The sequence below is a fragment of the Culex quinquefasciatus genome, chromosome 1 (assembly GCF_015732765.1).
Source record: "Culex quinquefasciatus strain JHB chromosome 1, VPISU_Cqui_1.0_pri_paternal, whole genome shotgun sequence".
Classification (NCBI taxonomy): domain Eukaryota; kingdom Metazoa; phylum Arthropoda; class Insecta; order Diptera; family Culicidae; genus Culex; species Culex quinquefasciatus.
In genome coordinates this window covers 1011789-1024771 of record NC_051861.1, presented here as the reverse complement: position 1 = coordinate 1024771, position 12983 = coordinate 1011789, and the positions used below count along the sequence as shown (strand labels likewise).

At 39.3% G+C, this 12983-nt stretch overlaps 2 protein-coding genes across 3 annotated transcripts in view; both read right to left on the bottom strand.

The window, feature by feature from the left end:
- Positions 1–6491, bottom strand: part of LOC6032039 (transmembrane protein 132C) — a 134164-nt gene extending 127673 nt beyond the window's left edge. For both annotated transcript variants that reach the window (XM_038249512.1, XM_038249513.1), the window contains exon 1: positions 4973–6491. In XM_038249512.1, coding sequence (XP_038105440.1) covers positions 4973–5006 — 34 coding nt within the window. In that variant the 5' untranslated portion in view covers positions 5007–6491. The remainder of the gene's footprint in view (positions 1–4972) is intronic.
- A 3283-nt stretch (positions 6492–9774) lies between these two features.
- Positions 9775–12673, bottom strand: LOC6032035 (zinc finger protein 271). Its single transcript, XM_038248712.1, has 3 exons — positions 12402–12673; positions 10431–12340; positions 9775–10371 (listed from the first exon to the last, which is right to left on the bottom strand). Exons 1-3 carry the CDS (start codon positions 12410–12412, stop codon positions 9854–9856), a joined length of 2439 nt encoding a protein of 812 aa, XP_038104640.1. The 5' UTR covers positions 12413–12673; the 3' UTR covers positions 9775–9853.
- Between the last annotated feature and the right edge of the window lie 310 nt (positions 12674–12983).

Here is a 12983-nt window from a genome sequence, read left to right as displayed (position 1 = left end):
TTGTGTTTGGTAGTAAGTGTGATTGTTTGACAACAATTGGTATCAAACCCCGAGCATGAGTAAATAACAAGGGAAATGCTAAATAATACCATTCAATGGTATCAATACCAAATTTTGGTTTTCGCGAGCCCTTGAAAAAATGTCTAAAGTGTAAGTTAATACCAATCTGTGGATTGATACCAAATTTTGGTATTGGGCAAATTTAAAGAAAATGTCGAATTTTGACATACTGTTTTTTACTTACATCCTTAAAAACGCCTTGGTCTAAAAAAGTCATTTCATGATCTTTATAAATGAGGGAATACCATACATTGGTATTGTAATAGTAGTTTATGCAACAAGTTGCAAAAAGAGGTTTTTTTCAGCACGAGTCGTACATTTATCCAACGAGGTTCACCGAGTTGGATAAATACGAAGAGTGCTGAAAAATCAAGTTTTGCAACGAGTTCCATACAACATTTTTTGCAATTCCAAAAAACACACACTGAGTGAAATTTTAAGTCAAATTTTCATGTACTTTGTCAATAAATCGTTTAAATCAAAAAAATGTTGAAAAGTGTTAATTTTCGAAACAAGTGCTAAAAAGTTCAACTTTTCAGCACTCATTTCAGTGCTGAAAAGTAGAACTTTTCAGCATTTATTTTGCAAAACGATTTATTGGAAAAATACATGAAAATTGTACTTAAAATTTCACTCAATGGGTGTTTTCGGAATTGCAAAAAAAAAATGTATGGAACTCGTTGCAAAACTTGATTTTTTCAACACTCGTCGTATTTATCCAACTCGGTGAACCTCGTTGGATAAATGTACGACTCGTGCTGAAAAAATCCTCTTTTTGCAACTTGTTGCATAAACTACTATTAAATAGAAATATTATAAAATAAAGGTGATTCATAACAAAAACTTTTTCAAATGACGTTTAACAGTCTTAAAAGTATGCTGCATTTGATAATGATAAGAAAAACATTTATATATTTAGACCATTAAGTTTACGACAACAATAGGTTTAAGGTGAAAAATTCAAAATTTTAGAATGGATTTTACTTAACATTGTGTGCCTTTTACGTCATAATCGATAAACTCAAAAAAATAATGACAATCTTTGTTAATGTGATAAAATAACTCTTTCAATACCAAAATGATGGTATGCATGTGGTATTCGAACTTCGTTCTTAAATCCTTTTAATATTGGATTTGTGTTGAATCCTATTCAGTTGGAATCATCCATCCTCAAAAATGCCACGCTGCCTGGGCTATAGCCTTTTTCGTTCTGGTTTAGTTTGTTTCTCTTTCGTTGAATTTCCTGATATTTTTGCCTGCAGCTAAAACATGTTGATGCAGCAGCAGGCCAATTTTAACAAGCGTTGATAGCTCAGTTGATAAACGGGTAGCTAAAATGGTGTCTGCACCTTACCTATCACGAGTTCGATTCCAGTATTCGTCTAGTTTTCTTTACCTGATTTTTTTTTGGGTCTCCAAGCAAGACTTCGTTTTCCTGCCTGTTCGAAGGATTTAAATATAGCATATAGAGAATTCTCACTGTTTTTTGTCCAATGAGATTTTTATTTACCCGGAAAGTTGTAATTTGTCTGGTATTCATTTGAAATGGCACGTTTCGGTATTGCTTTGGTCTTCCCCATACAGTTTTTTGGTATGATTTCATGATATTATACCATCTATTACTGGGCAACCAAGGGCACATTTTGGTATTTGTTATTATGCCAAGTAATACCAAAATATGGTATTCCCGTGTTATTTACCGGGACCATCGGGGTACCAGTGCACAGGTAAAATTCGGTAATCCGAAAAAAAGTTTTTTTTTTATAAAAGAAAGCAAATTTGGGACATTCAAGTGCCCTTTCCAGAAAAGTATATCTCCACTTTTCCGGGTGGTGCAACCTTGGTTCCAACCTGCTACCAAACCATCCACCAGAGGACTGCTGCCACACTGCGCTCCCCCTAGCCCTAGCTACTGGTGTGTGGATCGTGTTCGCGCCAGGATGTCGACAGTTGCAATTTATGCACAACTGGAAAACCCGTATACCAACAGAGGCAGGCGAGAAAGAGAGAGAGCCCGCTCCTACACTCTATACGTCTTTGGTCTTTGAGGCTCAACCCTTCTACCTCTTCTTCTGCTTGTGCAATTCCAAAGCTTGGGAAGCCGCCAGCCCCGGAGTTCCCTTCCGGGTTCACCGGCACAGTAGCTCAAAACGGAACTCTTTTTCGGGTTGTTCGCATTTGAAATAATGCCGCGCTCGAAATAAGGAAACTTTGCCCCCCGGCGGTGGTGTGTAAGGCTTCGGTAAATGCTCTCTACTGTAGGCTTTGCCCCATAAGACGACGTTGCCGGCAAAGACGTTAGACAACTCGGAGAAATCCTATTTCGTAGAGCTTTTTGCGTTTTCTGCACAAAGGACGAGGCCGGCACGAATAAGTAGATTTATGCTCGAAATGATAGGAAATTCCGCTTCTCGTTCTCTCCGACGAGGCTCAACTGGGGTGGAGTGCTTAGCGTGTTATTTGCTGCAAAATTTAAAATAGACGGGGCCTGAGCATGAGTTGGGTTGATTCGTGAAACTTTGCAACAAGGAGGTCTAATTAGGAATGTGGTCCTCATCTTGAGAATGTAGTAATGGGTTAGACACAATCGATCTCAACGATGCAAGTGTTTTTGTTGAAATTGAATTGATTTAGCTTTATTTGACAGTACAGTCAAGACTCACTTATCTGAATGCTTTAGAAAAAAATCACTTTGGATAATTAGGAAAAACGACCAAAATAACGTACATAAACAGCTAAAATCAATTTGCGAAAAGTATTTATTTCAACATGAAATTTGTTCTTACCAAGATTCTTTCTGATTTCTTTAACAGTTATTTTCAGCATTTTTTTAAAATATCAAAGTATGATCGTTTTTGTAACAAAATTCGACTAAATAACTTAAGCATAACATCGGATAAGTAAGCTAAAATAATTAATTTGCAATATAGAATTCGCACTGTAATCTTTTAATAATAAATGTCTATGCTAACCTTTTCAGAATATTTGTTTTATGTTTTAATTTTATTTAAATAATCATTCTTTTAAATAATATAGAAGTAATGGGGTAAATTAATCCTTTCCATGCTTTTTTTTAATTTGAAGGATAACACATTTCCAAATGTAATGAGCTATAAACACTTTTTCATATATATTTAAAAAAACCGAATGTTTCTGACAGTTTAAAATAAGAATCAACGCAAATCTGATTTATCTTTGAAAAGGGGGGTGGGTTATGGTGGTTGTCCACGCTCCATGCAAAAAAGTTTTTTTTTATGGACAATTGTCCACGAGGGGGGGGGGGGCTGGTTGGGATTTCGAAAAAAGTGTCCACGTGGTTTGTGGATGGTCCCATTGCAACCTGTCTTAGTTTTTATTTTAAAAAATCAAAGAAGCCTTTGAGGAGGTTGATAAGTTCTTCGTCATTTTGGTTATGTCTCTGACATTACCACTGGACCTTTTTTATTGAAATGGGTAAACAATCTGGTTAAGCATTTAGTTTGTGCAATAAGAAAATTTGGCAACTGATCAAGGTTATAAGAAATGTTTTGGACATTTGAATATACAGTCCAGATTTGATTCTTTGAATTTTCGGACAATCTAACCACGAAAAGAAATTTGTTTGTTCTCTTTTATTTTTGATTTTCGAGCTTAAGTATGATCCCTGAACTACGCTAAAGTGACGGTGATGAAATATTGAAAAATGCAATTTTTAATTTAATAGGCAATAAACTGTTAATAATTGAATAAATTTGAATTGGATTTTAAAAGTAAGAAAATAAAAAAAAGCAAAAAATATGTATTTGGAAGGCCAATTTCACAATATGTTGAGCAAAAACATACCTACTCGGGATTTGTTTTCTTTCTAACTTCCAAACATTGCTTCTTAAGCATATTTCTATTGCCTAATTGAACAATTGGTAAGACAGAGTTTCAAATCAAATCAATCAAATTATTCGCACTACAGCATTGCCTTGGCGTTCTCGATTGCGAGATTCCTACTCGAAACTAGGTGTCCGAAGGCTTGATTGTTGAGGCAATTGCAAACCTCTTTTTACACCTAAGCTTCCATCCACCCCGGGATTTGAACTGACGACCTTTGGCTTATGAGCCCAACTGTCTACCAGCGACCCCACCGAGGCAGGACCCAGGGAGACGACTCCTACATCTGAACTGAGCTAACGACCTAACCTCTAGGCTAGATCGGGGCCAACATTTACTTCCCCGTCCGACGAAAGGCGTGATCAGACAAGTTACATTATCTTAATGTTAGTTACACTAAGATTTTATAAATACATAGAGAATAAAGAAAGAGATCAATCGAGAAAAAACTACCTCAAAAAGAATTTTTTTTATGAAACTGCAAGGACCCTCAATCGACTAGATTTATAATTAAATTATTTTTTCCCTCGAACTAACATAGTACCTGCAGGATATCCTGCCTCGCCATCGATACCTTCTCGTCGCCGCAAAAGGCAACTTTTACCGGGAACAGAGGCAATTAGTTTAAAACAATGCCTCATTCTAACTAGCCCCCCTCCCCATACTCTTCACCGTTCTCCAAACATTGCAATGCATTCCCCCCTCCCCAGACCTCGATGTGGTTCTTCTATTGCATAACGTAACTTTGAAGAGCGAATCGTGTGTGTGTGTTTGTGTATGTTTGCTGGAAAGAGTTTGTTGGCATTCTTTCGTTCTAAACTATTTTTATGTGCCTGGTTTGCGTTTGTTGTTGGCAGAGCACTTTGTTATCCCAACTTTTTTTTCCTGTGTTCAAATAATTGCTGAAGATTACAGTCAGTGTGACGATGGTGATCCCGCGGATCGATTATCCCCGTTTGATTAATCCCCCCGCCTGGTGACATGGCTGTGTGTAAGCCGTCCGCAAAGCTATCGTGTAGAATCTAGGCGAAAGCGTCAATAAAATATTTACCGATAATTAGCAGCAACGTAATCCGGAAATCCATGTTTTTCTCCCAATTTGGTGTAATTTCTCGCGCTCGAATCTCTGGCTCTCTTGCTCTGTGTCTCCTTGTGTCCTCTCGCCACGAAGAAAGTCAGACACAACGTTTGAATGGGCCCGAAAAACACACCCTTGCTATGCTGTGCTATGCTACTGCTTTCCTTTCCTTCAGCCTTGCAGTGCTGTGTTTTTTTGGTGGAACGAAGAAAAGGTGTATGGAGTCGTCGTCGTCGTTGTCGGCTCTCCTTGGCTTTCTTTGCTTGTGTGTGAAAATGTATTTTTGATGAGAAGCGAATTGTTTTTATCGATTTTTTTTCGGTTCTCGTCGCGGCGCTCTCGGTTCGATTCTGGCCTTTCGGTTTGGCTCTTGATGCCTCACCACACTGGGCTAGAGAATGACGATGATGATACTCGAGCCTTCCCAACACTCCTCGAACTGCTTTGGATGCTCTGGAGCCTGCTGGTCGTGGCTCTGCTGTGGAATTTTTGCAGCACTCTCGCTCGTGCTGTATGTATGTATCTACGGATTGGTTACAATCAATATCCTTCCGGATGAATGGGACCGAACGGCGACACGAGAGTCTCAATTGCTGACTTTTGGTACTGCCACTGCTGCTGTTACTGCTTCTGCCCGTCGCGACCAAGACCTAGTACAACTGCTGGCCCAGCCCAGCGACTTTGAACGATGGTCCAAGTTTTCCATTGTTGTGGCCATTTCACCGAAACTCACTGAAATCTTCTCTGTACACCATACAATCAAGCCATTTCACCGAAATGATGCACTATCTTCTATCTTCGGCGGCACACTCTCTCCAGCCACCGTACGCCTACAGCAAACACAACCCTCTACGAACCACCTCGTGGCCTTGCTGCACCCTCCCGCAAAAGTGGTTCACTTGACTCTCCACAAAATAAAAAGCAGGAAATTACATTACTCTCTTCCAAAACATCTGAATCTTTAATCACTTTATTCACTACGTCGTCGACGTCGCGCGGTGTAAATCTATGTGTTACACATTACTCGCCGTACTCCACAACACTTCAGGAAGACGGAGCAGCACCGTCGTACTCGTTATCCTTGCTACCACCCGACTTAACCCATGAGATACATATCTTCTTGCTCACATGCTGGCGCTCGAAATTCTCCCTCTCTGTATATCTCTTTGACTCCAGGTCGGTCGGTCGGTGTGTATGTAACGCACGCAAAACTTGCTCTAGGGTGTCACCCACAGAAGAAAACACTCACGCACTTTCCTTCCTCAAAAAAAAACTCCCTTAAAAAGGATCCACCCCCGGAAGCGAACCCACGAACAGCACGGACAGGGTGGTGGTGGTTCTGTTATTATGCTGCCACCCCACACGCACAACTCGCAACTTCTCACTCACTCCCAAAACACCAACCCCCCTTCAAGAAGTGGAAAGATTCTTCCTTTGATCACAGTAACGCGCGCGCGCGCAAAATCGGCAGCACGTGCACCAGCGACGACGTTCCCAACTCGACTGAAGAACAGGAATTTCAACAGAGTAGGCTTCGGCGGCGCCCCGTTGAAGAAGCTGAGAGAGCGGAGCGCGCGTGAATGAAATGAGAGGGAGAGAGAGAGCGTGTGGTGTGTTGTGGTTGTGCATGTTTGGACGGAAAACATTATGCTTATGCGATGTATGCTGAGTTGAGCGTGTGTTGGTGTGGCGATCGGATATCGAACATATCGACAGAACGGTGATTGTTGTGGGAGTGAAATGTGGGAAGAAAGTTGAGCAAATTTGGTAAGAATTTATTCGAGGTCTAGTTTGTTTTGAATAGTTTTTTTTATTTCAGAAAGAAAGCAATTTAATCAGAATTTTACTGCGATGATTTTTTTAATTTTGAATAAATTCCGAATATGTTTCCATATTTTTAAATATTATCATAAAAAATGGGGTTACTCTTAAGTTAATTAGTCAAATTTCTTAATATTAGTTTTCGTTCGGCTTCGTTTTCCTTCCAATTGAATGTTTAAAAAAAATTAGACTTAAACATTCGCATAACGTTTTACCACCGCGGAAAACTAGGTTGGTTCCATATAAAAACGCCATTATTTGAGTTTTTAGGAACTTTTTAAAATTCGGCTTGGTCATGCACACACCATAAATCATGAGATTCAGAAAAATGAAAGGTTGCAACATAAAAGATATTTGATTAAGCAGCCTAATGCTACGAAAAACTTTACTTCACTTGTTTTTATTCATCATTCATTTAATAAAAAAAAAAACTCTGAAAAGATTAAAAAAAAATAAGTTAAATCGCTGACGGACTTTTTTTTATATAAATTTCGGGAACGATCCGCGAACAACAATCATCAAAACGATTTACCAAATTAGACCGAATTTATTAGAGTATATCATAATTTACTGATTAAGCTCTGTCATTCCTTCGGAATCCTGAATAGGCGACAAGAGTAAGTGGTAGATTTTAAGTGGTGGAATAAAGAAAGACACATTTTCGTATTACTCATCGGTAATCAACACATCTAGGGACCATTTTTGTATTCCCCATCTTTCTCAGAACAACTATGATATCAGAGATTTAATAAATCATTAGTTTGATCTAATTAGATAATACTCTTGATGAAATTTCTTAATATGATAATCATCATTAACAAGCTCAATGATCTTTATTATCAGATTATATCGTAAATCTCCCCAATCATTCCTTGGTCAAGTTTAGGTTTTTACCATGATTTACCAAGAACTAGACTGCATCTCTGTCGTGAAAAAAATCCAAAAGTTCAAACAAATATACTCTTTTTTAATTAATTTTCATTGGATTAATTTATAAATACCTAGTCTTAAATACCCACTCTGGTTTTGAATATGTATTGCCCGTGATCCATGCTTGCTTACATAATTGTATTATTTCACAAGCAGCAAATGACACATGAAAAGTCGTTATTGCAAAAAAAAATAATAATACAAAAAAATTATAAAAGATTATGTTTTAAAGCTGCATTAGACACTTTTGTTTATGTTACTTGATTTTCAGGGTTCGTGAATTTTCGCAATGTTGCGTTCATCGTAAAATTTGAAATTTTGATGTAACCCCGTTAAGCTAAAAAAATTAATAGATGCTTAAAAATAACAACATTTAACAAATTCTTATTAAAGCTTTTTTCTATAGTTTTTTTTAAAAAAAAGGTCCAATAAGCTATTGTCTTTCATATGTTTATAGGACCTTACAAAAAAATCTGGTTTTGTAATTTAGTGTTTTATTAGTTACAATCAAGTTCCATTTTGTTTTTTTAATGTTAACTATTTGAAGAATTGAAAGGAAAACATACATTCAAACAAAGTTGTTACAACAGTTTCTAAGAAACGAATGCTCATGAATAGCTCAATAAAGTAAATTAGAATTAATAAAATTGAAAAAAAAACATCGATTTATTGCAAATGTAATGAAAGTAAAAATAACATTCAGAAAAAATGTCAATGGAATGGAATGAAAATTCCATTGAAAAAGAGAAAATTTTCAAAAATTCTAAAAAAAAAAATTGCTAAATCAAATCATCTATCATTCCTTGTCATAATAATTTTACCACCATTTTATTTAGAAAAATTAAACTTTGTTTATTGAAGATCACATAAGTTTTGTTTCATAATATTATTTTTGATCTAAAAAGAAGTCAGTAATTTTTAGATATTTTTTCAAATACCGAGCAATTTTCAAGAAACTTGAGATTCTTTAACGGATCTTGAGAAGGGAGAGATAAAAATAAATAAGCATAATTTGATTGGTCTTTAAAGGTCTTTTAGAATGTTTAAGAAAATTTAAGTGATATTAAACAAAAGATTCAACATTTTAGCTAATAAGACTGGTAAATGTTATCCATATTTTACTCAAAATCTTTGCTTTAGTTCTTTCGGTATATATTTAATAGCATTTAGAGAACAATCTTACGTGACTTGAAACAACATAGACATTTTGAATAGATTTTCTATTAGTGTCATCTTGAACATTGGCGAGTAAAATGTATAGGTGATTGATGAATAATATAAATTAATGTACAAAATGTACTTTCTGTAATTTGTACATACTATTTTCAAGGTAATATTACCATTTTGCACGTTTCTTAAAATTTGATATTTTTTTTTACTTATGGTCCCCGTTAATATTTGAAAGTATATGATCACTAAGCCTTAATTATGTAGCTCGTAACCTTAAACATAGAGTTATATCATCAATTTTTGGATAACATTTAAGGTAACCATTAACTATTATCCAGCCAAACGTGCTTTTCACTAACAAGGTGAACAAGTACCTAATCTGAATAAAATTTGCCCCTGAAAATGCTCTTCTCAAACACAGTTGTGAACTTAAAGTAACTAAAACACATTTCCAAACACATTCATCAATTTCAAGGACTTCTAGTTAGTTGGTCTCCAGTTGAGTAAATATCGAGACTCGTGTGAAATTATCCAACATTCCAACGCCATTCCGGTTCTGTAAACATCTACTACATTTTTGACGTTGGATATCGTATTATTCAAAGGTGCCATTTCGAAAAACCTGACACGGATGCGAACATCAAGCACGTAGAACACACAACATTTTGAAGTAAATCTTGCGTTCACCAAACCGATTTTTGACATTTCTAGTACCTCTTGATGAACCAAACTGACATGAACTACGTTATTTAACGCCATTCCGGTTTAACTTTAATTTTTTTAAGCTGGTCTCTAGTTACATATTGATTTATTGAACACATTTGGATGGATTTTCGGCATAACTTTATTGATAATTTTATTTTTACTGTTTTTATTTCGACAAACTATAAGTATCAACGGAAATCTAATCATCTTAAATCGCTTGTTCCAACATCAAGGCAGCTGCTGTTGCTGTTGCATTTCCGCCCCCAGCACCATCTCCCCCGGCGGCGAGCCCTCCTCCTCCTGCTGATGCTGCATGATGGTCTGCGGAATCAGCAGCTTCGAATCGAGCACGTACAGTGGCGTTCCGTCCGCCAGCGTAGCGGTCACTCCCCCACTCAGCGTACCAGCCGCCGTAATTTCGAAGCTTGCGAGCGGAAGTTGTTGCTCCTGCTGCATGTTGTCAGTAGGCACTTGTGGATCGATAAAGTGATGCGCTTCGACCGAAACGGGAATCGTCACCAGCTCGGAGCTGTTGAGGATGGAAATCTGGGGCGTTAGCGCTTGTTCGAGCGGGCTGACCAGCATGTTGGGGTCCAGGTCGGTCGGTTCCTGCGCTTGACTTGGGTTTAGATCGCCGAACAGGAACAGTTTGCTTTTGCTCTTGTAGTGGGACCGCTTGTGGCGGTTCATGGTCGAGCTGTGGTAGAACGTTTTGCTGCACAGTTCGCACTTGTAGGGTTTGTCGCCTGGAAGATTTGAATCGTTAGGTTGGATTTAATTTTGAAGAATTTTTAGGGAGACTCACCTGAATGGATTCGCTTGTGAACTTTGAGCGCTCCGCTCTGGCTAAAGTTCTTGCCGCACAGATCGCACGTGTACGGAACGGCATCGTTGCTGTGCAAGCGTTCGTGCCGGCGCAGGTTCGACAGCTGCTTGAAGATGCGGTTGCAAATCTTGCACCTAATGGAAGACGGATTTCGATGGTTGGTTTCGTGGTCGACGAGTTGCGCACCGCTTTTGAAGCTCAAATCGCAGAATTCGCACTTGGTTTCCTCGATGACGGGGTGGTTCTGGGCCGTGTGGCTCAGCATCTCCCGGTAGCTGTTGAACGACCACTCGCAGTAACGGCACTTGGTCTCGGCGAGCTCCTCCGGCGGAATGCACTGAAGGCTGTGTTCTTTCAGCAGTGGTTTGATTCTGAAGCTCTTGAAACAGACCTGGCAGGTGAAGGGGCGCTCTCCGCTGTGAATTCTTCGATGTTCAATGAGTCTTATGGTTTCTTTGAAGCCACGGCCACAAGTCTCGCATTTAAATGGCGTATTTTGAGAGTGCGTTCGCTCATGTTGCAGCAAACAGGACGATTTGTTGAAGATTTTTCCACATACTTTGCACACGTACTGAATCTTTCCTGTGTGAATGTTCTCGTGACGACGAAGGGTGCTCAGCAAAGAGTAGGAATTCTCACAAAAGCTACACTGATACCGTTTCATTCCATCAATGATTACGATCTTGGCGGAAATCCGCTCGCTCTCGATCTTGGCCACGGCCACCTCGTCCGCTTGCTTCTCCTGAGTGTGAGTCCGCTCGTGGGCCTGGCAAGTTACCACGGAAATAAACCTTTCGCTGCAGTAAACGCACTTGATGGGCTTCTCCGACTCCTCGTGCGACGCCAAGTGCTTGTTCAGCAACCTGACCGACGTTATGATGACCGGCGGCATCGGTTCGCACTTTTGGCAAGTGTACGGAATCTGATCGACGTGAACGCTAAGGTGATCTATGAGCGATGCCACCGAATCAAAAGGTTTCGTTTCACACAAATAGCACTTGTTTCGTCGGTTCAGGAACTCATCATCGTCCGTAATCTTCATCTCATGATTTCGCTCGTGGCGCTCCATGTTGTACTTTGCCGCAAACTTCTTATTGCAGTACCGACAGACGAAGCGACGATTCGCATTCCTAATCGTGTCATTCTCCAGATCGTCCTTGTGAAAACGTCGCTGGTGGGCGGTTCGATGAACTCGCGAAGAAAACCGAGCCTCGCAATAACAACACTGTTGGGGCTTGGACGCGTCGTGCTGTTCAAAATGCTTGTTCAGCGACCAAACGCTCTTCAGTTCACGAGAAACGCACGTCGTGCACCGAAAGGGAAGCATTGCCGAGTGCTTCCGCTTCAGATGGTTGTTCAGCTCGTGCCGAGTCAGAAACTTTATCGTGCAGATGTTACAATCCGTGTACTTGTCGTCATCTTCATCCTCCTCAACCCGGGCCGTGTCGTTCGCGGAATCCGATTCCTGAAACCTAGCCGGTTTTCTAATCTTCCGCTTCTTTCGACCAGCAATCTTCGCTTCCTTAATCCTCCTCAATCGAACCGCCAGCGGAACATTATCGAAATCTTCCACCACTTCCTCCCGTTTGACACTCAGCAAAGCATTCGGAGCACCAGAATCCGCCTCAACCTCAACAACCATCACCCCATCGTCATCAGCCCCACCGTCATCCTCCGGTTCGCTCTTGATCTCGACCGGTTCCGCTAGTGTTTGCGCGTCGACCGCGACCACAGCCGGAGCAGCGGCCACCATCATGACCGACTCGGGAACGCTGCCCGTTTCCGGCACCAGCTTGTCCACCGGCGGGTTCTCATCGTCGTCGCTGTCGCCGTGCTCCCGCTTGACGATGTAAATCTCCTCGATGGCATTACTGGCCGAGATAAATTGTCTGGCGGATGATAGAAGAGCATTTTACCGAAAATCTAGCAGAATTAAAGAAAAAATCTTACCTCAGCAACATGGTTTGCCACGAATTACTAGCTCGGTTAGAACAATTTTCATGCGGAAGCCTTACAAGGCCACTTAATTAAATTATGTTCGAAAATCGACTAAATACGAATAAAACATCAACCAACTACAATGCACTTTACTACCTCACTTTACTTATAATAATCTAGCAAAAAGAAATCAATTTAGTTAAGATTCATTTTATATTTTCAAACCAAATTCCAGAGCAGAATTCGTTCTGATTCTTCCAAAACTTTTGTAAACAACATGCTCGGCGTTGACGCTGACGTTTCTGATTGTCAAAAAGTCCAATTGGAAATATTTGAAAAGGGCGCATTCTTTACGCTTTGCTCTAGCACGGAAATTCGAAATATCACAAAAATACGGATCTTCGGAGCACCATGTTAATTTATGTTTGGAACTAAGAACAGACTTAAAAGTATTTTTAAATCACTTTTTCTTATTTTAATGCAAAATAGCAAAATGACGAGAATGCCGTTTTGGAATTTCAAAATGTTAGAATATTAATAAAAAGTTTTTTGCAAATTTAAAAATAGAATAAAATTTAAGATTTAAGCATTTCT

Bases quoted from the DNA above. Each gene is read 5' to 3' on its own strand.
- LOC6032035 (XM_038248712.1), bottom strand. The intron at 10,372-10,430 runs GTGAGTCTCCCT...CAAATCTTCCAG, and splicing joins TCACAAGCGAATCCATTCAG to GCGACAAACCCTACAAGTGC.